The 25,915-nt window shown below is 37.7% G+C and overlaps 1 protein-coding gene across 2 annotated transcripts in view; it reads left to right on the top strand.

The window, feature by feature from the left end:
- PDE7B (phosphodiesterase 7B) overlaps positions 1-25,915 on the top strand; it is a 324,027-nt gene that overhangs the window by 87,451 nt on the left and 210,661 nt on the right. Inside the window, exon 2 of one of the 2 annotated variants that reach the window (XM_046006469.1) lies at positions 22,413-22,473. In XM_046006469.1, the coding sequence (XP_045862425.1) occupies positions 22,413-22,473 (61 nt within the window). Of the gene's footprint in view, positions 1-22,391; positions 22,474-25,915 lie in introns of those variants that run through there. The other variant, XM_046006468.1, reaches the window with a different exon arrangement.

Genomic DNA, 25,915 nt, shown 5'->3' with positions numbered 1-25,915 from the left:
AATTTAGGGTGACACAAATGGTGGGGGACCTTTAGTCCATAGCGAGTGTTATAACATTATGAGACATTCAATATGTCATTTAAAAACCCCTCAGATTACCCAGGAGTGAGATATCTCACTCTGCCTCAGCTAGATAGTCACATGTGTTTCCAGTCAAATGTATTTCACTGCTGACACTTTCTCTGTGGTTTTAAGCATTCCTATAAAGTGATCCTGCAGTGCCAAATCGAGCTTGTGATGTTTACTGCAAAAAAAGTCAGCAAGGTATGCAAACCAGGGAAAACAAATTTTTGAAAAATATCTCACTAGAGGAAATTTTTATCTTTTTAGAAGATTTTATTTATTTCACTAGAGGAAATTTTTTTAAAATGAATTTTTATCAACACCTTTCCATAAAACACCCAAGGAACTTTGGTATGAAAAAATCTAGGACTAACACTACACATATTGACATCTGTGATTTAAAGACAATTTCTTAATAATATTTATAATTAGAATGATCTTAGACTGTTGCCTTGACAGATCTTTTTTAGAAGCTTATATTCTCCTATGACACATAAATAGCTTTTCAGAAATAGCTTTTATACAAGGCACAAGACACTGGTTTTTTCCCCAACATTCTTTTTACACCACCTCCATAGCCTTTCTAAAAAATTCTTATTATTTTACTTTTCTGTCATGTTGTTTGTTGGTATATGAAAAACCAATCTACCCACTCAACCTAACCATTCCTTCTATGTGACAAGTGCTTAATAAAATACTGTATTTTTCCTGCAAAAACCTCCTGAACAAGGAAGGAAAAAGAAAATCAGCAGTAGTGATACTCTTGAAATATTGAATTTATAAAGAGTATACATAATCTCAGTCATTAAATAAATTTAACAGTTCTGTTGTGTTCATGTTCTTAGACTGTTTTCTTGGTTATAACACTGTGGTGCTAATTGTCTAATTGCCTTTACAATAGCAGCCTACTCATCCATTATACTTGTTAGCACATAGTTTAATGAGCCTTCTCTGGAGAAAAATGTGTTTCTTCCCCACATACTATATGATACTTTTTGTCATTACTCCAGTTTTTTCCCTGTAACATTTATGCTAAATTAACCTGAGAATCTTATTTTTATGCTCACAATGTTTTGTTTTAAAATAACACTGTAAGTTGGCAGGAAAGATAGAACCATTGTACAAAAATTTCATAGCCTACAATACTGTGAGGAATTGGGTGATTATTATCTCTGCAAAAAGTGAACCCTGTAACTAATAACACTCAATGCAATTTCCAGGTGGCTCTCTGGGAGATTCTTGTGCCTGTTGCTTTCATTTTATTCACAGTGTGGTGAACAGTGGTGACAAAATCCACTGATGTTGGTATATCAAGTTATTATTTTATGTCTACGCTCTTGTCCAACCCACTGTCATTTTCTTTCCAAAGTCTAATTTTAAAAGATGACCTACTTCCAATATAAAAGTCTTGTTATATCATATTTTTTTAAAAAACTATAAATACAAAAATTAATTCAAGGGGACATAAAACTTACAATGAGATTAGGGGAAATACAAACTAAGACAAAAAATCACCTACTAGTTCACATACAAGTGTTTTATCTATAACTATGTTATCCACATGTGGCTCCTGATTGAGATTTGCTGTAAGCATAAAATATACACCAGATTTAGAGCATTTGGTACAAAAAATTTAACGTATTTCATCATTAATTTAATGCTGAAATAATATTTTAGATATCTTGGGTTAAGTGAAATACGCTAATAAATTAACTTCACTGCTTCCTTTTCCTTTTTTCAGTTTTGGTTTTTCCTATTTTCCTTTTTATAAGCTGGCTGCTAGAAAACTTAAAATTATTTATGTGGCTTGAATTATAGTTCTATTGTGTAACACTGGTCTCTGATAAATCACTAGTATCACTTATTCCATGTCAAAAGCATATGTTGAGCAAATGTGCCTGAATTTACCTAGCATTGACTGAGTGAAGTACACAGAAGCCATTCCAATGTACCTGCTTGGTTAATTTCATATGAACAGACATGCACAGACCTGCAAGAACCATCATTGCTCCAGTCAAGGATACAGTCATGAGAAGTTCAAATATAAGGCCAGAGATGACAGGAGACACTCCATTCTTAATCTTACAAGTAGCTTGACAGTGATCTGTTCTATCAAAATTGTTAAAGAACTGTTTAATTGTGACATATTTTTATTTTATTTTATTTTATTTATTTTATTTTATTACATTTTTAACTTCTTAAAAATATTTTGATTGAAATGTTTGTCAAGTAATCAGTACTGTCCCTGAAGTGAAATACATCTGAAATGCAGGTTCCACAAAACCTATTTGAAAGTTACTGCTTTAGAAGAATTGTCATGTGTAGTTAGGTTTATTAGTCAAATATATGTATCAACCACTTTAGCTTTGTTCCTTCTCTCTTTGATTTAGAGTAATAGTTCTCAGATTCTTGTGTGCCTGATGGTGCAGAGACTAATTCAGCAAGTCTGTGGGGATGTGGGGTGGGATCTGAAATGTTAATTAAGTTTCTTCTCTGAGTCAATGAGTCTACCTATCAAAAAGCCCATTGAGGGCCAGTGTTTCCAGCCAAAATCTTAAAATATCTCTCAGAATGCTGCCTTTGAAGTCATTAAGCTGGATCCTGAGACAGACTGCTGGGTCTGAGAAATGATGGCCAACCATTCTTACCAAAAAAGCAGCTGACATTCCATTGTTACTGTTCAGAGTAAATTATTTAGGTTTTTTTAATTGACTTGTGAATTTTGGAAATGAGCACACAAGTCACAAATCCTAGTGCATGCATAAAGATAAAGTCATTCTAAGATAATGAATGAAAAGTGCAGGAGAGTGTCTGTCATAGAGAAAGTACTGCCTTCTTTCTTTTTCTTTTTGTGTGTTGTGTGTGTGTGTGCGCACGTGCATGTGCATGTGTATTCAGAAGAGGGATTCTCTGTCAATGTGCTATTCTACCAGCTATGTATAGAAACTAAAAAGTTGTTCAATCATGGACATGGGTTACACTTATTTAAATCTGAATATGTCCTTCTGGGTTTCCAAATCCTGTTGCTACATGCCACTCCAATTCTGTCAATGACTAAAAACCAAATTCTCAAAAGAGAAAATTTCTACTTGCAAGAAGCAAGCTACTAGAAAGATTTTTTTTTTTTAAATAGTGAATTGAATGTCAACACTGGGTATTTCTTAATAAACTAACAGAAAGGACCCCATAGAGCAGTGAAATATCACATAAAACACATACAAAATATAAACCAAAACCAATATTTTGTTATCATTCCACAGGAGTATATTATATCCAGATGGAAAGACTGGCCTTACTTGGACTTTTCCTGACTTCAGTGGTTGTGTGTCCATCAATTTTAAATAGAGTATACTTTTGAAAAGTTCCTATCTTGCTGAGGTAGAATGAGGTTTTAGTTCTAGACTATTTCTCTAGGCTATTCTGAGTCACATTACATTTTTAAACAACTATTTTCAGTATATTTATAAAGATACAGTAATTCCTGTGGTCCATAAGGTTAGTTATGCTTGTTTATGCTTATCTTGAGAAAATTTAGTTGATAGTATATTTTGACTATTTTTTTGAAATGTAAAAGCTGACAATATAAAAGCTGTAATGCCTTACAGAATTACTGGAAAATTCTCTTTTGTTAAACATGTATAAACTCTGCCGATTGTAAATCTAGCCATTGCAGAGTAGTATTCAAATTTGTTTTCTTAAATCCATTATTTTTCTTGAATGAGGTTATCTTAAGAAAAAAGTCAAAATACATAGTCAATAAAGAGCTAAGTCCTTAGAGAACAGTATCCTTCTAGCAAGACTGCCCTTCTATATTCTTGACTTACTCTGCTTGTGACCAAGTCTATGAAAGGAAGTACACAAGAGATATAGGAATAAATTCAAATAATTTTGAGGTGGAAGGATGGTCAGTGGTGAGGGACTTGCCTAAGGTCATCAAGCTGGACCTGGCATGTAAGGTTCTTATATTTCTGGCACTTGGAGCTGGTTGGAAGTGTACTCTTTGCTCATTATTAGACTATGTTTGGAAGAAAAATCACAAAAGAAAAAAAAAATAGGTCCAGAAGGGTTTGAGAAACATCTGGTCCAACTCTTCTGTTTTCGAAGGTAACTCTAAAGGACATTAGCATCAGCATCACCAGAGGTGATTTTTAGATGTTTAAATTCCTAGGCCCTTCTAGGCCAGGACTACCCATTTCAACAGAGACATCAGATGACTTGTATGCCAACTAGAACTTGAGAATCAATGCATCTTACATATAACATTTTTAAAGAAAAATGCAGATTATCTTTATATACAAAAAGTATATAAAATAAAATATATATTGAGATAGGCAATTTGGAAAACTGACCCCAAATAAGAGGAATTAATTATGAGAGCCTTCTTGGAGGAAAGCAGATGAGCAAGTGAAATGTGTGATGGTCCTACATTATTGGGGTTTGATGAAGTAAGAATGCATCTTGGACGTATGCACAGAAGTGGATATGAATAAGTCACACACACACATATGGAGAATATTACATCAGTGGGATCTAGGAATCATACTGGGAAGCGAGAGAAAAATAAGACTTCATGGAAAGCGATTCTCACAAGATAAATGTTATCATTTGTCAAGTTTTCATGCTTCTAAATGTCTTAAATTTTACAAGTTTTTGTTTTTGGTAATGAAGTGAAATACACAATACCAAAAAAAAAATACATGTTTGTTATTTCTATTTGTCAGAGCTTTAATTTAAGAATTAATTGTGTTATCTAGGTCATGTTGGGAATCCAAAGAGGAGAAATGTTTTCATCCATTAAGGAGCTTAAAATCCAAACAGGAGTAATAAACCATTAATATAAAAAATACTGACTATAGAAAGATGCAAATTGGTGTAAAGATTTGGAGAAGGGAAGAGTGGTGTCACATACAGCGAGCAAAGCAGTGTGGCGGGGTGGAGATGGTTCACAGGGGAGGTGGTCTTTAAGCTGGATCTGGGTGGGCAGGTGGAATTTTTTTACACGCATTGGCCACTGTCACTGCTTAAAATTGAATTTGGGTTTTAAATTTCAGCCATTTTAAATGAACTCGCCTCAAAAAGAAAGTTTATCTTTTTCTTTATTGAATTTATTTTTCCAAAACAAATAAAATGTCCTTATCTCTCTTGGATTGAGAGTAAGCAAGAAAATAGGGTTTAGTTCAAAAACTATAAAATAACCATAAAATCAGCATAATAATTTTAAGTGTTAAAAACTCGCAAATGATTAGATCTTTCTTCTCATAAACATTTTTAATGTCTTATGCAATTTTTCAGCCATATGTTTAGTTTCTTACAATATGGGCCTCAAACTATATTAGTATGTTGGTACAGAGAAAGGAGACATTTAATTTTGAAATTTGATTGTGGGATTTTTTTTCTCTTTGATACATCTAAACTTCGGAATGCCAGCAGATCATAAAGAATATGTCTCCCTGTTTACACAAAAAGCAGAAGTCCAAGAATAAAACTAATCCCCCTACATCGAATTCCATTCTTTTCCTATACTACTCATTTGTGCTAATAACAATCAATTAGGCAATGCCTCTACCTTACTTCACTCCAAAGGTCTTTGTTCTTCAGCAAGACTAGAACTCTAGTATCAAATGGGTATCAACGATTTTTATTTTTTTGTTTTATTGCTGTTTTGAATCCAGGTGTTCTCATACTTGGGACACCCAGCACTGTTTTTACATACTCCTGGATGACTATGTAGACTTTGTGGGGCTTCTCTTTTGTTCTATTAGAGTCACATGTCTTTCAACCCTGTTTCCTTCCTTCCTTCCTTCAACAAACATTTATTAAATGCCAATTAAGTATGAGACACTGTAGCTGAAGATAAATTAGGGGACTTACCTGCCTTTTAGTCTAGGGAACTACCTCAGCATGGTAAGTGCTTTCATAGAGGTCTATCCTGAGTGCCACCATGGTGTTCAGAAGAGGCAGTCTGCAGAACGTTAGAGGTTGACAAAGGCCTCCAGGAGGGGCAGGTGGTGTCCAAGTTGTAAGCTGAAAGAGGATAAGGAGGAACCCTTGGTGAAGGTGCAGGGGCGTACAGGACATGGAATAGCGAAGCTGTAGGACGGTAGCTCGGTAAGCCGACAGCAGTGTAGGGAGCAAGAGCCGGGAGATGCAGGACCTTCTGTGCCAGACTGAGAATTCTGGGTTATTTTGAGGGGGGAGGGTAGACATGAAAGTCTTCTGAGCAGGGAAATGACTGACTCAGACTGTAGACCATTCTGGCTGTGCTGTGACAATGAGAATATTAAGAAGGGAGGATTTATTAGACAGCTGTGCAGAAATCAAAGTGCATGATGAGAGGGCTGGAACTGGGGTGCTGGCAGCAGGAAAGGGAAAGGTAGATGGATTTGAGTTGAAGCGAAAGGACTTGAAAAGTCATTAAATTATTCTGAGGCTGAGGGAAGTAGGAGTGGGAGGTAACAAGAGTAAGGAAGAACTCAAAGAAGACACTGACAATTCTGGCCTATGCAACTGAACGAGAAAACAAGGCAGAAATAAAAAATGTCATAAAAATTATTTTCAGGCTATTCGCCTTCCAGATATGTGAGTGGTATGTGCATGACCAAGACTTTAATTTACATTTACTTTATCATCCGCCGTACAATTTCTGGGGCCACTTGGAGTTACATATGTAATTGAAAGTTTGTGTTATATTTCATTGTTTAAAAGTATCATTTGCCAGGGCTCTTTGGCTTTCTTATTCTGATCATCAAAATAGTTTCCTTATGCAGAAGCATTCTTGCCAACTCACCTAACCACATGTTTGAAACATCGGCTGTTAATAGGTTGGCTGGTATTTTATCTTCCTTAAAATTTGCCTTACATTAAAGGTTTTGCACATTAAAGGTCAGAAAAGATACTGCTTTTCCTTTTTAGGTAGCAAAAGCCACTGACGGGTCTAAAATCTGAAAAGAAAACAAAGACTTAGTAAATATTTTACATAACTAACACATACACCTAATGAGTAGTTAACGTAAAGATACTCAAAATCAGATCCTGGTTTTAGAACTTTGTTTTGAGACAAATTCCATAATTTTACTTCCTTATTCAACTAAGTGCTCTCATAAAAGAGTAATCTTCCATGATCTGATATGGGCGATAGTATCAGAAGGACTGATGGCCTGTTTGTACAGATGAAATCCAGAATGCTATCCAACATCAAGATTATTCACTTTGAAAACAAACAAACAAAAGGATTTACTCCTGGGATTTAGATGAAGAAATGTTTCACTAACAGAGAGCTAGCTCTACAGGAACGTTGGCAACGGTGAATGTGAAAGGTATGAATGGTAGCAGGCCAAGAAAACAACTGAATATTACTTCCTTGATTCCAAACGCTTAATATTTTCTTTTGTAATAAATGAGTAACACTGATCAAAATTTTTTCCTGGAATCATAACAACAAAATATATTACAGGAAGTGTCACAAGAGAATGTCTCCTGTCTTAATAACTTCAGAGTAAATAGAAGATTTCAACATGAAGAACTTTGTTCTACAGTGAGGTTATTAGCACTGTGAACTAAACGTTATTTTTTGGAACATTCTGAGGTTTTAATTCCAGACTTTAAGCTTGGTTTAATACACTTTGCAATGTATGTGTATGTAGGTGTGTATATGGGGGTGGTGATCTGCATATGTTCATAAACACTGAACATATGTGCACAAAAAGAAATCTACATCTACCCCCCAAATCTTTGTACAATAAGGCAGGGTTGTAACAAGGTTTCTTAAAAACAGGTCCATGTTCATTTTTTTTCATGACCAAACACACACACTCTCTCTCTCTCTCTCTCTCTCACACACACACACACACACTATTCCAGAGGCTGAAGGGGAAATATATGGAATATTTAAAGCAAATCTGGATTCAGGCCTTAAAGACCTCATGGTCTAATAGACGAAGTGAAAATGTGAACAAGAAAATGGAAAGCAGCTATAAGAATTATAAGACATTCAAGAAAAAAAAAAAGGTTAACTTAAGCTCAAAAAGTATCAGAAAAGCTTCAAAAAGGATCACCATGTTACCTGGGCCTTGAAAAATATGGTGAACACGTGGAGAAAAGAGGGTGAATACTGAAGGACAAGTGGCTACACAGCTGCATAGACGCACGTGTTCATAGAGTAAAACCATGGAGTTGGGAACTTTACAGGTAACATTGAATCCTCAGGTCTGGAGGGCACGTGGCTGGTAAATGCCATCCACGAGCTGCTGGATTCCAAAGACCAAGCTCTCTGCCACCCCTTCTTTGTAATTCCTCAAATATACAGAAGGGACACCTGGGTGGCTCAGTCAGTTAAGCATCTGGCTTTCGCTCTGGTCATGATCCCAGGGTCCTGGAAGCGAGCCCCTTGCTAAGCAGGGAACCTGCTTCTCCCTCTGCCTCCCTCTCCCTCTGATTGCGCTTTCTCCCTCTCCCTCTCTGGCAAATAAATAAATAAAATCTTTTAAAATTTTAAAAAGAAATACAGAACTGGAGGGACAAAAAACGAGCACAGGAAAGATTCACTTTGATTGGAGGGCAAAGTGGTATGATGTCCAGAGTGAAAAACAAGACTTTTCCTTTTCTGTTCTCGTGACTCTGATGAAGGCCAGAGTGTAAAGTTACCAGAGTTACAGAGGCACACACTGTCTATTTCCTCCTATGTACTGGGCACTGCACTAAGAACCTCACATGGGTTATCTCATTTAATCTCTTAACACCTCTATGTTGTCTCAGTTTTTCAGATGAGGAAAGAGAGGCTTTGAGAGAAGGAATAAGTCAGTTTCCGAGGTCAAACTGCAAGGAAATGATGGGGCTGGGATTCAAACTCACAGCTAATGAGACTGCAGACAGGAGCTTGAATTCTTAACCACCAAACCTACAGCATAATAGACAGCAGTTCTGTAAATGCATCGTGTGCGTGTGTGTGTGTGAAAGAGAGAGAGACACACACACACACACACACACACACACACAAACATTTCATTCTCACAGTGATAACCAGAAAGGTTATTGTATTGACATGTTTGAATTTAGTAGAATTTGTTTAACTGATGATCAGATTCCTCAGTATGTGATATTTTCTTCGCTCACCCATGCATGGAAACATTTATTATGCACTTGCTTTATGCCAAAGAACCTGCTTGATACTAGAATTCAAAGCTAAAACATAGTCCTATCCCTAAGTAGCCCAGCCTTTTGAAATTTAAGGATAGTAAATCAATACAATGAACCTATAAGCATGATTTTACTTCTAAAGTTATTTGCTGTTTTGTATTCAATTTCTTTCTTGCTTTACTGAAAACACACAAGGAGCTTTATTGTCATCAGGTTAAAAAGATACAATATAAGCAAAAATCTGCTAGTTCGCTGAGCATTAGTTAATTAACAAGCATTATTAGTAGATAAATATATGCCCCATTACAATGTCAGCTGCACAGGCAGTTTACTGATGAAGCATGATGTTCAGGATTCCAGAAGTTCATTGATAATAATGAAATCTCAGATCAATGATCATCTCTACTTTTAAGAAGGCTAAAGAGGGTCTTGAGGCAATAAAGTGATTAGGATGAGAATTATAAGCCATCAACAACACAGCACCTACTACCTCAAGTAATCCCCAAGTGACCTTTATACAATTTTTCTCCTTTGACACCTGAAACACATGGCTGGTTTAACCCTTCAAACATTTACTAGTGAGATGGCATACAGATATTGCTTCTACTTCCTGATATGGACTCTGACCAAGAAGATTTAAAAAAATATTTTGTCTGTTTTATTGTTTAATTTTATTGACATTCATCAGTGGAAAGAGCTGCTGGTTGAAAAATGAAGTGTTTATGAGTCCTGCTTTTCAGGGAAAATTGTGTTTCAACAATATAATACTTGGAGAAATCTTTGCCTTTGGGTTGGGCTCCACTTAAACATTCATAGTAGATTCACTGCACACCTCCCCAGATGCCAACTTTTTTTTTTTTTTAAGATTTTACTTATTTATTTGACAGACAGAGATCACAAGTAGGCAGAGAGGCAGGCAGAGAGAGAGGAGGAAGCAGGCTCCCTGCTGAGCAGAGAGCCCGATGTGGGGCCTGATCCCAGGACGCTGGGATCATGACCTGAGCTGAAGGCAGAGGCCTCAACCCACTGAGCCACCCAGGCGCCCCAGGTGCCAACTTCTTAATGGAGTAATGCCATCAAAACTTGCAATATGATCTTATTTAAATTTTATGTATAATAGTACTCACTTTTCTTTTAATTTGAATTTTCACCATCTCACGGACTTTTGACTTGACTGCCATATAGTAATGAAGGGATTGGGTATATTTTGGGCCCAAATCATCCATTCATTCTTTATTTCAAGCAATATTTATTGACAGCCTAGGATGTGACAAATGATCTAGGTGCTGGGGCATAGCAGTGGATTAGACAGGAAGTCTCCACCTTCGTGAAACGAGAGAGATCCAACAGGAGGTGACTTTTTAATACTGCTTTCATCCAAGTATGTTGTGGGGATTAGTAAACTATACCAAAGCAGAATACAACTGTTAACAAAATACATGCTATTTTCATTTTTACTTGTAGCTTATAAGACCTGTCAGTTGTTTCTCCAAGATATTGGATTTTCCAGCTCTGGCTTGAAGTTGCCATTGATTGCCAGTGGAACTTATAGAATTCTCCTTCCCGAGGCCAAATGCATGTCTCAGAGCTGTCCATATGGACATGGTCAATACAGTTTGACCAGTAATGGTTTTTTGATTGTCTGTGGGAACATCTGGATCTTTGACCTCACAAGTAGTTATACAACAAGCCCTTATCCCTGTGGAAAAGTGTTTGTTCCTTTGTGGCTCAGAGGCCCTGTGTTTGCATGTGAGGCTTCATGTTCTGGAAGTCATTTTCTCTAGCACTGGGGTTATTTAATTCCAAGGACTGGTTTGAATTTCTTTTAAAACTATAAGTGTATAAGATTACATTTAATTGTTGGTTTATGTACAGGAGCATTACTGCACTGAGCAGCAAAGGCACATTGTAAGTACTCCTTTGTCTTGTGTAAATATTCATTCAGTTACAGGCTGGATGAGGTCCCATAATCTCTGAATCACCATGTCTCTACGATGATTTGGAGATACTGCTGATATTATCTATGAAGTTTTTGCTGTCTATAGGGTCATATAAAGTAGCTTGGAAATTGCAGTGTAAATCAAGAAAACCAATGTCTAAAGCTTGGATGCTTCAGCCAGATGGCTGGAGTTTAGCAATTGTGAGTACATTATTGGCAACACAGGTCAGACAAATAGGCAATTGTTTCAAGGCCTCGCAACATCAGACTTCCAGGGGCAGCAGAGGGACAGGTTGCATGTTACATCAGTCTGAAGGGTGGGAACACAGAGTCCTGTTTGGGTTTGATTTTCACTCTGAAGGTGACAGTGGAATAACAGAATGATTTTCTTGGAGTACAGCATGCTTTCCCAGTAGCGTCTAGAAGGAGATTCCATCTCAAGTTTTGGGAAGGACTTTGGTTCCAGGACCATAGTTCCACCATCTTTGGGGAATCCATGAACTTGGCTACTAATCACCCCTTCACTGTGTTCTCAGTCTTCATCCTATGCATGACTTGGAAGGTCCTGCTCTTTGTAATGTATTCATGCTAGACTTGGAAATTTGACAAGCTGTATTCTTATTTCCATGATCTATCCTTTGTAATGGCCATATGGATTACACTAAATCTAAAGAAATTTGATTGTGAGAACCCTGTGTGAGGGGTAATGCGGGAGAGTCAGAACGAGTGAACAGTTGTGGTGGTCGCCCTTAACTTTGTTGTTTGCCAAAACTGTGAGTATTAGGGATAATGAAGATGATGTCATTAAACATTCAAGTACAAGATGGTGCCTCACATAGCAGAATTCTTTTCCCACTTGAAGATACGTGTGGTGTGGAGCAACATCAGTCAGCAAACGTGGTTGCTGTATGGTATTCCCATCACAAAAGCTTTCTAAACACTTTTGGGATTTCTCTACTGCCTTGAACAGATGGCCTGTGACCTGTAGTAACTTTGTTCAGATCTAGAGCCTACAGAACCTAGGCTCATGTCCAATCACTAAATGGAGTCCCACCGGGCCATGTGTGATCTGGTCCTTGCCAGCTTCCCCAGCCTCATGTCTCTCATTTGTTAGCTCTGTTTATCTGGATCCCATCCTCTTCTAGCCATTCCTAACTTCCTTCATTTACTCAGCCACCTTTAGGTTTTTGTACACATAGTTTATTACCCAGAATAAATACCCTTCTAGCTTATCTTGTGTCTTCAACTCCCACTGAGGACTAATTCAATGTTAGTTTTTCTCTTCCTTATCCAATCAGAATACATCATTCAGGAACTCTTCCACACCCATCAAGATGTGGCCAGTGTAGCTGAGCACCTATGAGAAACCTCCTTCTCAAAACCACTTGTGTTCCTCCCCTTCCTCAACACCAAGTACAAGGGTGCATCAGGCACAGTCAGTCAGTCTCTGGGCATCAAATGATCTATAGGAACCTTCTAGAGTCAAAGTGTCCACTATACAAAAAGTCTGCTTAATCCTTTTTAATTAGGACTTTAAACATACAAGAATTATCTGAGAATAATGTAATCAAAATAGAAATAGTTTCTACTGAATTTAATAAATAAATTCAGCATAAACAGCCAAATACAGATAATTACCTCTGCTGCACTGGGAAGCCCTCAATGAGGGTTTGCTGAATGAATATTTTGAATGAAATATTCAATGAAAGTGAGACTTTAAACCTTGACGTCCTTCCCTTACAGCAACTGGAGATAATTGTCTTGGAAGGATTAGTCCAGTTTTCAACCTGCTCTTTGCCCTCTGATTTCCCATTCATTCATTAAACAAATATTTGTTGGCTGCCCCCATCTAAAATGTACTGCAGGTGTCTGTCCCTTTATGTGTGCTTCAGGCGCCTTGAGGCTACCTAGGGCAATGACTCAATGTCCAAATTAAGGGGGTAACATGGAGTAACACTGGATGGCAGTTGGAAAAGCCATGGTTTTCATGGCTTCTGTGCTTACAAATAATTGTCTATTCTTGAAAGTAATAATTTATTGGGTACTTACTTTTGCCAGGCACTATCCTAGTTGGTTTACGTATGTCAGTTCTCATGTGATCCTCAAGATGAACCCATGGTGTAGGCAGTAGTAATATCTACATTTGACATATGAGGAAATTGAGGCAAAGAAGTACTGAGTAACTTGTCCAGGGTCATGCATCTGGTAAATTCTGGAGTCTTGTTCTGAACTCAAGAGTTCATACTCTGATCATCGTAAGACCTTGAAAGGGAAAGTCACCTAACTTCATTGGCCTTGTTTGTTTGCTACATCTAGAAAGTGACTGGTTGGCCACAGTGCTTTCCCAGATCCCTCCCAGATTAGCAGTACTTGTTTCTGGTACTGGGGTTGCCCAGTCCAAGCTACAGAGCCATGACTTTTCCTGCCTTTTTGCAGATCTGCCCCTCACATGAGACTCTGTTTCCTCTCTCATCTAATGCTTTCTCAAAATCTGCTACTCTGCCCAGCCTGGCCTTACCACTTCAATCCTGCCCTACCAACTCCTGTTCTCAAGATGGCTCTGGCTTTGCAGGTTACCCTCTGAGGGACCAGTGCTCTCCATCATGGGAGGAGGCAATTTTTCTCCTCGCAAAATCCTATGACTTACACGGTAGAGCTGTGTTTTCTGTCTTTTATACAACCCCACCAAATGGCCCTCTCCACCTTCTACCTCCTTCCTTCCACAAAACAATGTACACACCAGGCCCCATTACAGGTTTCAGAGTACACAAAATGCTTTCACACGTATTACCTTAATTATTTCAGTAAAGGAGTGACCATTGTCACTCCTTCTCCTCTACAAAGAGGTTCAGAAAGATAAGTAGTATTTCCAAGATCACACAGCTCAGGAGGGATAAATTTGGGATTTGGATCCAGATGCTCTAATTTCTTTCCACTATGAACAGCAATGCTGTTCTCTTTCTATACTGCTTGCTGCTTTCTCTGACACAGCATATCTACGGACTTCACCCTTAAAAACTCACTTTGTAAAAATTAAATATTTATGCCTTCACAGAAGTTAACTGTAGCTACTTATGAACACCTATGACTCCAAGAAGAAAAACAAAAGATGAAATTGTGTTGTAAATTCTGACATAATTTTTGCTGTCTTTATAAGTGTTTGTGTCATAGATTTTTGGGTCTGATATAGGGGAATTCTCAGAGCCCATTCCAAAATTATTCCCAAACTGCCTTGGACCCAGATGTCCACTTAGTTGCTATGGCTGGGTGCATTAGGGAGATATCCTCGTTACATTCCACAAGCCATCAGCCTTTGCAGGTATAGATTCTGCTAAAATTGTGCTGGACCAAAAGCTATAGCCATTGTTTTATGCAATGAAAAATGTGATATTCAATGTGCATTTCGATATGTGCAATGGAACTCAGGCATAAAAGTACATGGAGAAAGTCTACAAATACTGGAGAGCACAACACAACACAACACAGGAAAACTCTGAACCTGTGCATCCTTTGACCCGAGGATCTCCTTAAGTGGGGGTCCAACCCGACATTAGATGGACAACCTTTCTAGTGCCCTCTACTGTCCGTGGCTGAGATGACAGAAAACACAGTTCTGCATTCTGGATGTTTGGTTAATAACAACAAAAAATTACTCTTGGGCAGAAACCAGGTTTTCCAAGTTTTGGTTCATAATAAGTAGTTTTTAAACATTTAAAAATAGGAGTGTGTAATAAAATGCTGAGAGACTCTCTGGAGATTGCTGCTGCTGGCACTTCTCTAATAGAAAGCATACGCCATTGAGCTAACATTTTGTTCTTTGACTGAAGGAGAAAACAAAGCTGTTAAAAGCTTGGTAGGCTCATTTTCCAATAGCAATAGCATTAATATCTTTCAAGTCACTCCTAACCGTAGCTAATTAGAGGTTTATGAGGGATGGACCTGCCTGAGGGTTCACCTCAGGTTATGTAGCCCACAGATTTGCTGTTGACTATTGGCAACAATGGATTTGTTAAAAGAGTTTCTGCTCAGCTCGAGGTGATTATCTTTTTTTCCTTTTGCTGATGTGTCTCGTATTTTGATTGGCTGAAGTTGGATTGGACAATGAGGCTCCAATTCAAAGACAGTGCTGGGTTGTTGCTGGAGATCTGCACTGACAGTTTGTTGAAAACTTATTAGTCTGACGTTTTAACAGCCTGCAATGGGATGGAAATCTGCTCTTTCACTGGAAAAACTTAGAAAGGAAAACATGAGCTTAGGCTGAAATCAGCCCCAGTTCCAAACCTGCCATCCTCTGACACCAGAAAGCCAAGGGCTGCCACAGTGTTTAGAGATTAAGGCCTGGCTATGCCACCCACACGGTAGATGGAACTTGCGCCACCGTAAAGTAGGAGACCTTGGAAACTCACCCTGTGGGAGCAGGGGAAATTGTGATGTACTCAACTCTAGGTGCTAATGGCTTCACCAGTAGCGACAGTTGGTCTCACATGAGGTTTCGACTGAATGGTTAGGGACTGTTCTTTTGGCTGTAGTCATTCTGTGTAATAATTCAAGAAAAAAGAATAAGGAACACCGCAGGCTTGGTACCCTCTTGGAAACAGAAAGCGGCAAAAGATTGTAATCAATACTATTGATGAGAGATATCTGGGACCACCATATTGTAATTATGTTACAATGCTAAAAAAATTTATTAAGCATCTGATTCTTCAAAAGCCAACTCAGCCTCTCTAAGCAAGCTCAAAATTTTTATAATCCCTGTTGGCCCATACTTACCTCCTGTCCCGCCTGTGACTACCACTTTGATTAAGCCCTCTAACCTGACCCACCAGTTTTGCTCTCCTCATGGGCAGCTACTGGAAGGGTCCCAGTAGGATGTCAGGACTTTGCACGAGCAGCTGCCTCTGTCCTCTCCTTTGCCAGCCAACTCCTTCCTATCAGACCTGTCTCATTTTGGAAGGATTCTATGTTAGCCCCAGGCAGCACTAGGGAGCCCACCACTGAGGGTGCCCATGGTCTCCTATGTTCTGATTTCAGACTTACGTATAAACTTCCTGAGGACATTTGGTGTTCCTAAGACTCATTTGATTTTGTATTTACATTCATGGTACCACACCTACACAGAGAGTACACACTCAATAATGATGTCTTTTTGAATATACATTCATTCACTCATTTGATAGACAATGGAGTTCCAAGCTTCCACGCCCTTGTTAGACTTTGGGAGTTCAGTTTCTTAACAGAAGCTATCTTTTTATGATCTATAGACCTAGATCATTTTCTCTGTAGGCCTGTCTTCTGGAGTCTGGTTTTGATTAGTAACATTCTGCTTATTGTTGGGGGAAAATGTGAGATGGGAAGTGACCCAGATATTATGAAATGCCTTCTCAATGTTGGGTTCCCCCTTCGTCACCCCACACAGCTCCCCATCGTGTGGCTGCATCTAACGGCAACACTTACTGGTGTGTGTGTATACATAAGAGTCCAGAAAAAAAATTCCTTTTCATCCTAACCCAGATAATTTCAAATTCCAAGCATGTCCCACAGAATTGCATTAAAGAAATATTCATTCATTCATTTAATTAACATCAGGAGTGCCCATCATGCACCTGTCATCATGCTAGACACTTAGAGGTTCAGAGGCGAACAAATAAAACAGATGCGTCAGCATACAGGCATTTGCCTTGATTACTGAAAGCCTCACTAGAGAAAGTCTTGGATGGCAAATTTGCAGAATCAGAGCACTCAGAGAGGGGTGAGGGTGAGGTGAAGTCAGGCTGTGCTGAGACTTGCCTACTCCCGGCTGGCTCTCTCGCTCCTGACGCAGATGAAAGGTGCTTCATTGACCACCAGAAAGCAACCACAGTTAACACTTCTTCAGCTCAAGAAACTCAGTTTTGATTCTGTCCCACCCCCCAGGATAGGTCTAGTCATATGCTGGAGCTCTTTATGTTGTTTTGTTTTGTTTTGTTTAATGCTCTATCAAGCACAGTCATGGGCATGTTGGGTTTTGCTGCATTTCTGCAATATCCAGCATTCAGTTACTAGCTCCATGGGTATCAAAAGGCATTCAAGCCAATTACTTTCTAATCTTTGAATCATTGCCATGATGGTGTGCTCTTGAAGTTAACAAGTGATGCCCCTTGCTTCTCCAAGCTCCCAGTTGTGGCCCAACATCATTTACCCTCATGAGCCAATTCTGCATTTTTCAAGACTCATTTCTAGATACCCAAAATATAGCCTTCAGTGAGCTTCTGAGCACCTAATTTCATGTATTAAATGTCTTTCTACTTTAAAAAAAAAAAAGCTGCAAAGATGGGAAGAAAATAATCAAAGAAGCACAGTCTTTTAATTATTTGCTGATAGCATTTAACATTACCTACTTGCAAAAAACAGATATTGCCTCAGCTGGCAAACCACCCCAAGCAATGAGGATTTCTGTTTTGGGTTTTGTTTGCTAATGTTTCCTCCCATCCGAAGATATTAAGACACCTGTCCCATAAAGATCAATTATCGGTGGCCTGCTGAGAGACTAATATATTCAAATGATAGGAAATATCCAGAAAAAAACAAAGAGTATGAAGTCTTATTTGAAGCAGGAAAATAGTAATCCATTTAAGAATGACAGAAGTGCTCTGCCAGTTGAATAATGTATGAACTGTTCACTATCTTTAATGTTTTTTATTTCTTTTTTTAAGTGTTTTTATTTCTTTTGAGCATATTAGTTGTTATTATCATTATTTAAATATTTTCATTTCAGATATAAATTTCCCTTAAGAAAAAGAGTTTTTGAATACTTTAGTGTGATTTGTAAAAATCACACCTAATATCAATTTTTCATAACTAATTTTATTATGAAAGTAATGAAAAAATAGAGTTCACATAAGCAAAATATATTTTTTGCACATTTTGCAGAAACATGATTTAACTAATGGAAAATATTTTTAATTTAAAATACTAAGATGTAGTATTTTATATATTTATATTATATAGATAATGTAGATCATCCATGTTTGTCTTCCTGACTAAAAGGTAAATTTTAGATGTAATATAGAAATTTTTTAATATATAGGAATTAGCAACCAAACTGTGAACTATTCTGACTTTGTAAATTAGAAATATTCATTTTTAATCCTTATAATAATGAAAATTAAAACTTAATGAATAAGTTAGATTTATTCATTTATATTTTTGTATTACAATCTCATTTACAATACTTTAAATTAGTACATTCTTATTCACAATGAATTAAAACTAAGCGTAATGATACTAAGATGTAGACAAGATTGCCTTATTTTACAAATGAGAATGCAAGTTTGACAAAACTAAATAAATCCTCCATAATAATATAGTTGGTAAGTGATGGCAACAACAGGATTTGAACTTAGATCAATCTAGTACAAAGCCTATGCTCTGATAGGTTAAAACCCAGGCAAACAGCCAGTGGCTGAGTGAGGGGAGGGGATGTCAATGGACATGGTCTACTAGACCAAGGCAGAGAGGGGTCCAACAATAGTCCAACAATATTTAAGAATCTGTGTAGGCCCATCAACCGTCAGGTAAGCTGTCAGCTTTCATTCAGTCACTCACTGGAGCGGAGTATTCTGTAGTGAGTGGTACTCTCTTGGCCTCAATTTTCTACTCTCTTAAAAGAGTATAACAAAAGGATAGGATGAGAGATGTGCGGCACTTAGAACAATGCTTACTTAGCCCAGAGTATGGGCTAAATGGATGTCAGCTAGTTCACAAATCTTTTTTTAAGGGCCTGGTAAGTATAAGGCATCAGGATTTTTTTTTAATTTTATTTATTTATTTGAGAGAGAGAGTGCACAGAGAGAGAATGAGAGGGAGAAGCAGATCCCTGCTGAGCAGGGAGCCTGATGCAGGGCTTGATCCAGGACCTTGAGATCATGACCTGAGCAGAAGGCAGATGCTTAACTGACTGAGCCACCCAGGTGCCCCCAGGAAACAAGACTGTAATAAGGAGGCATGTTGGGAGCACTAACAATGAAAGTAGTTTGAATCTTCATGTCTTTGAGGGCAACAAGCATTCAAATAGGAGTTCATGTGCAGCATATCCTCTGTGCTTTAGAAGAACATATGCCAAGAGGATTTCTGTTGCCAGCAGGGATCCAGCTGCTTGGATGGAGATTTTGATAATTATGCCCTATTATTTGGGGTAGTATTGGCTGGGAGAGATGGACAGAACAAGAAGAGTTAGTATTTAGGATATCAGGCAAAAAACAAAAACAAAAACAAAGATGGAGCTTCTGTGGAGAAATGGGATCTTGAGAAGTAGGTAAAAGCCTGGCATCAGAATCAGGTCAAAGTCAGGATCATGCAGCAGCAGGGAGCTTAGATGGGAAGTCCCAGCATCCATGACCAGGTAGAGCCATACGGAGACAGCTGCAGCACCTGAGAACCCAACAGGGCATGAGATCTTCCCCCATGGAAGATCCTGCAGTTTTCTGAGACTCAGACTCTGTGGCTTAGCCCAATTAATCTCTTAAACTGGGTCATCGTCCTAGGTTGCACAACAAGCATGAGTGTGGCAGCCAAGGCCCTGTAAACACTGGCATCAATGAGAAAAAGCACTGGAAAGAATCTGGTTTCTTTCAAGTCCTGAGAACAATCAGATCCCCTCCTGGGCATTGCTTTAAAATCTGTTACCACCATTAGGTAACTTTACAAAGCAGAGCAATTAAAAAGTAGTTAGAGGTGCCTCAGCCGTTCCCCAGACAGCCAGGGAGATGAAGACAAGGAAGAAGATGGTCCGGTGGTCATCAGAAGAGCCATCACACCTGCTCCTGCTGCTCAGTCACTAGCTGTGTGGTCAGTGAGCCCAGGTGGGCCATGACTGTTAAGGAATGCATGTTTCAGGAGTTACAGAAACTTGTTCTGGATTTGTTTATGTCTAGGAAAGACAGCAAGACCCCCATGGCACCAGTCACACCCACACCCATGCCCACCTGCCTCTTTAGGGACATATATAAGATTGCCTTTGAATTTGGATGGCCATGGGAAGTCATGCAACCTCCACCAACCATCTACTTCCAGCCCCTGTAGTGAAAGAATGGAAGCTCTTCAATCCCAGCACAAGTGTGGGCTTGGCCATTAACAAAGGGTGAAGGAGCACTCCAGAGTTGTTTCCTTCTAGGACCTAGGATATGGATTGATAGGGCTCCTTAGCACTTTGGTTTTTGCCAAGAAGTTGAGAACATTTTTAGAAACCTCTGCTCTTTCCTTTAAAAATAATTATTAACTCTTTCAGGTCATAAAAATACCACTTGAAAAAGCAGGTAATGCAGAAATGCATCCTAGCAATTTGAATGGGTTTAACCTTTGCCAAAACACAAACGAAACAGGAACAGATGGTTGGATCAGACTCCACGGGTTGTTAATCCTCACATTTGCTCTCTGATCTGACTTTGTGGCATATACCAGCATCCCCATGTTACTTCCAAAGAAATGAAGCATGGAGAGATTAAATAGCATGATAAATATCACATGATATTTAGGTCAGCAGAGTAGCCAGGAAAAAAAGCTCATGATAAAGACTCTCCGTCTAATATTCACTGCCCTCTTGCAACGTTCAGGCACATCCAACCTCCCTGCTCTGCCACTCCATTCTCTTGATTCACCAGAGCAACTGGCTTCCTTCCCTGAGCCAAATGTCCATCTCTCTGATGTAGGTCACCCCAGAAAATTAATTAGTTTGAACGTATGTGATCGAGTTGTCAATTCCCCTCTCAACCTGCCCTCCTTCGTATTTCATCCTCCTTCAGGATTTCATAATTATGAGTGACAACATAAATCCTCCATGTATCATCCCCCTACCCTGATTTTGAGGTTCCTTATTCATTGCCTATTTTTATGCTTTTTCTGTAAATTAATATGTCTACAAACAATATGTACTATTTTTAGATATCTTCAACTTCATATAAATTGGAGACAGTTTTTATATGTTTTATATGATTTGAAAATTTTATGTCTTTGCATTATTTGAATGCTATATAGTTCACATGTTTGGAACATTATCATTATATAACTTTATTATTATATATTTACATGTACATGTCACACATATATAATTTGTTTTTAAAATATGTATAATCCCCCAAAATAAAATATACATAACCCTAGTTTATTCATTTTAACTACTGTGTAGTCTTCCAATGTATGAATAATATATTTCTCTGTTTTGTAGCTGGACGTTAAAGTTGTTTAAGTAAATTTCTCCAGTCATTGTTCTAGAAGATGACTTGCTATGTCATTGGATATGCACATTTCAACTTTACTATATTTTGCCAATTTTTCTCCAAAGTAGTTCTATCATTTTATATTCCAAACCCCGGTATGTGAGAGTACTCTTTCCCTACATTCTTGGTAACAATTGTTCTTACCAGACCCCTAAGTTTTGCCACACAGATGAATTCAAAATAGTCCTCATTTTATCTTTAATTTGTTCGTTGTTGGTTATTAGTGTGGCTGAATTTATTTTCTGTGTTCATTGACCATTTGGATGCCCCCTTCCATGCATTGTTCGTACCTTCATCCATTTTTCTATTGGATTATGTGCTGTTTTCTTCTCAGTTTTAGAGGATTCATTTACATATTCAGGTACTAACCATTTTTCAGTCATATACATAAATATAGTCCATTCTTAATAGCTGATGGTTATCTCCAGAGTTCACCTTGCACAAAACTTTTAACAAGCAAGTTGAAACTAAGATATAGATAAGGAAGTTGCTATTTCCATAAGTCTGTGAGTTCAGGAAGAGCATCACGAGGGCCACTTTTTCATCATTTCCTTATTTGTTTCCTTCAGGTTCAGAGAGTTCAGTATAGGCCACCTAGTTTTGTGCCTACAATATCTGTGTTTGATTGCAGGGTGGGTAGTTTAGAATAATTTCAGTCTGAATAAGGACCAATTTTGAGAGTGATTAACCTCAGAGTTTTAGATCTAAAGATTACATGTCTTCCACTGAAATAGAAAACATTAGACACCTAATTCATCTCTGGCCACAACTCCTCAGAAGAGAGCACAAAATCAGCCCCGGGCAGAGTCATGAGGCATGAAGGAACAATCTATCCCAACTTACCTCCTAAACATTTACTACCAGGAAAATCTCTGCTCATGACACAAATCCCTCGACTTAATTTACCAAGCAAAACATGAAAAGTAGAGTGAAGTTATGGTGATGTCCGGTTATGAAGACATGTTGCCTTGGGAACACTGATACAAGATCTTAAAATAATTATGGCTTTCCTTCTCTTTCAGAGGTGTGGCGAAATCTTGTTTGAGAACCCTGATCAGAATGTCAAATGTGTTTGCATGCTAGGTAAGAAAGATTCTCATTTTTGATATATTAAGTATGTTGATGTCACGTGGACTTCCTGTTGTTCCGTAGCCTTACTGACAGTCTCTTGTTGCATATTACAGAGGCCTATGGGTTTTTTTAATAGGTGTATAGACAGGGATAGTACATTTATATGTGGAACACTTGATAATAAAAAGGTTTAGATTTTATTAAAGGTCAGTAAGTCAAGAGCCATGCTTCTTAGTCTGTCAGAATTACTCTTGGATCATCGGCATAACATAGAATTGGGTGCCTTGTATTGAGGCAAATGTGATGAAAAATAAGAATCACACTGTAGGGGTGCCTGGGTGGCTCAGTGGGTTAAGCCTCTGCCTTTGGCTCAGGTCATGATCTCAGGGTCCTGGAATTGCACCACATGTCAGGCTCTCTGCTCAGCAGGGAGCCTGGTTCCCCTTTCTCTCTGCCTACTTGTGATCTCTGTCTATCAAACAAATAAATCAAAAAAAAAAAAAAAAAAGGATCACACTGTAATTCCTAAATCAGAAATGGTAAGTAAGTAAACTATTAAAAATTTACATCACAGCACAAAGCTCTTATACTAGAGCCTGGGAGAAATATACATATGAACTAATTTAAAGTTAGCACAATTACTGGCATTGCCTTTGTAACAGAATTGCAACATTGTAATGAAAAATCATTTGTTCTTGTGGGATGATCTATCATCAACACCTTTCACAAACCTTTAAATATATAATATTCCGTTAAGAAATGAAGTTGATATGATTTTCCTCATTTTATAAGTTTGAAAGCTAGTACAGAGACTATAAGAGATGAACTTCACCTCCAAGTGAGAAGTTGTCCAAATCATAACATAATTGTTTTTAAACTGTAAAGTTTTAGGTATAGTATTTAAACTTATTGAAATCACTAAGCTATGTCTATTAAGCTTTTGGTTTATTATTCAAATAAAATAAAATAGTAGCTCGGATAAAGAAAAATAATCCTTAAATTTGACTCACAAAAATCTTACCCTTGTCCATTCCAATCTTGAAAAATACTCATTAGCAAAGAACAAAAGGATTCATTCTAGCTCTTCCATTTTCTCTGCCTAAGCTCATAGGTTGGCAGCCTAGGTTATTAGTGAGATGACTCAAAAACAGCAAGATAGAGGCATGGGATGGTATGGTAATGTGTAATCTAAGATAATCGGGTAATAGTAACCAAAGATTGCTCATGGCTTAAAAAAATAACCAAAAACACAAAAACCAAAAACTAACAAAAACAGATACCATATTTCCCAACCTCTTGATCCTCCTCATTTTTTTGGTACTAGTGTTTTCAGCCTTTGTTCCAGTTCTTACATGTTTTTCATTTTAGTTAAGATGGTGGCTATATCCCCTGTTAAATGAGTATTTTATTGGAAATGCATAACAAGGAACATAGCATAGCATCTATACAGCCATTTCAAATATCCTGTATTCCTTATGAGACAGATGGATAGACAGATAGACAGATAAGCAGGAAAAAATTCCTTTGTCCAACTGTTATATCCCAATGTTGGATTTGGGAAAACATTCCACCATCACATCAAATCTATCCATCAATTAACCCATTTAATTTTTACAAGAGGATGAAGCTGGTGCTGTTATTATCTTCATTTTATAGATAATAAAATTAAAGTAAATTGTCAAATAGAGTACCTTAATACTATTAAAATATTATATGATAATAGCTTCTACCTAATCTAGTAATTTCAATCAATTTTTTTTTAACCCATAATCATTTTAAGCACATGAGCATCATCTATTTTGCCTGAATTCTCCTTTGCTCTGGTTTCCCTGTGAGTTACTTGTTTAGTTCATAGCAAGGACAGGGACAGCAGCAGACTGTCTACTACTGCGTATAGATTTCTCTTCCCTAAACTAAGGCCAGTCATCTACCCATCTCTTCTAGATTACATGGAATGGTTTGTATCGCTGCCAGAACACATTCCTGGCCACGAAATGCATCCCCAGTGAATCTGCCTGATTATACAATATTCAAAAACTAGAAATATACTTTATTAACAAGTTCCATATTACTATTACTGTCATAAGTTATAATTAATTGAGCACTTAAATATATGACAGGTGGAGTCTATCCTAAACGCCTACATAATTAGATCATTTATTTTAAGCAAATTAAGGCACAATATCTCTTTCAAAATATGAATAGTCTTGGTAACAGCAGTATATTATTAAGCCTGCAGATTTCATTAGTTTATTAGATTTCTATTTTCCTAGTGATGTAGAACTAAATAATATAAAGTCATTGTGAGAATGGAAGTTTTTATTAGTTTGAGGACACAGGAAAAGTAAAGATGGAATAGAAAGAACATTCATGCATTTTACCTTTAAAATGGATGGAAGATTGTTATCTTCCATCCTAGAAAGTAATACCATGCCTAGAAAGCTTGATATATTCACATAGTGAAAATTGTGTCCTCAAGGAACTTACATCTAAGAAGGCTTAGACATTTTCCTACTTATCTTTTTAATAGGATTGTTACAAAATTTAACTGTAATATTTGCAAAGTCCTTTGAAATCTTAGATGGAGAGTTCAAAATGAAATTATTAAATTATTATGGGTGTCAATACACATGGATAACCCACCATTAACAGGTTGTACCCCTGGTTACCCAGGTGTACTCAGGGGCCATCATTTCACAGCAATATGGTGCAAGATAATAAGAGAAGTGAAGTCAAATGGTTTATTCCCTTAAAATAAGAGAAAATCAAGTTATGAACATGTGACTCACTGTAAATGAGAGTATATCTTATATTTCATCAAGAAAGAGCATTATACTCACACAACAACAAAACACCTCTTCACCATTATCTGAAGTATTTGTTGCTTCCTTTGAAAGGAAACTGTGATAATGCACTTATGACTTTCTGAAGCATTTCTTGAGAAAACTTTGTCTCTCCTACAGTAAAAGATAGACTCTGATATTTTAAGGGACTATTAAGTTTTCTAAGTGTTGCCAGTCATGAGCATCATTTGTATTTTTGCAGGTAATGTTACCACATTTTTATTAATAAATCAAAATTTCCAAACAAGAAAACCAAACCAAACATTTCCAAAACTTCACTTCCAATCTTCATGCCACCTCAGAACTGAGATCCCTAAGGGAGGCCAACCAGAGACATCCGTGGTTTTAAATTGTGAAGTTTGGGGCTCACTGTAACCCCCAAGAGTTCCCTCTTTTCCCACTTACATGCCGCAGTACTCTGGTTCCACACAGTGGAAACAGAATATGGAAGAGGGTCACTAGCCAGGGACACCGTTTGCCATTTCCGTCTCTCCCTCTGGTGTGTCCCCAGATCATTATGAAAAATACTTTGAGTGTATGTGTTAAGCTGTGTAGTTCATGACTTTCAGACATAAGCCATCCTCACCAAAGTTGTGCTTCTGACTCATTAC

Source organism: Meles meles, chromosome 5 (assembly GCF_922984935.1).
Source record: "Meles meles chromosome 5, mMelMel3.1 paternal haplotype, whole genome shotgun sequence".
In the NCBI taxonomy this organism is placed as follows: domain Eukaryota; kingdom Metazoa; phylum Chordata; class Mammalia; order Carnivora; family Mustelidae; genus Meles; species Meles meles.
This window is presented reverse-complemented; position numbering and strand designations above follow the sequence as displayed.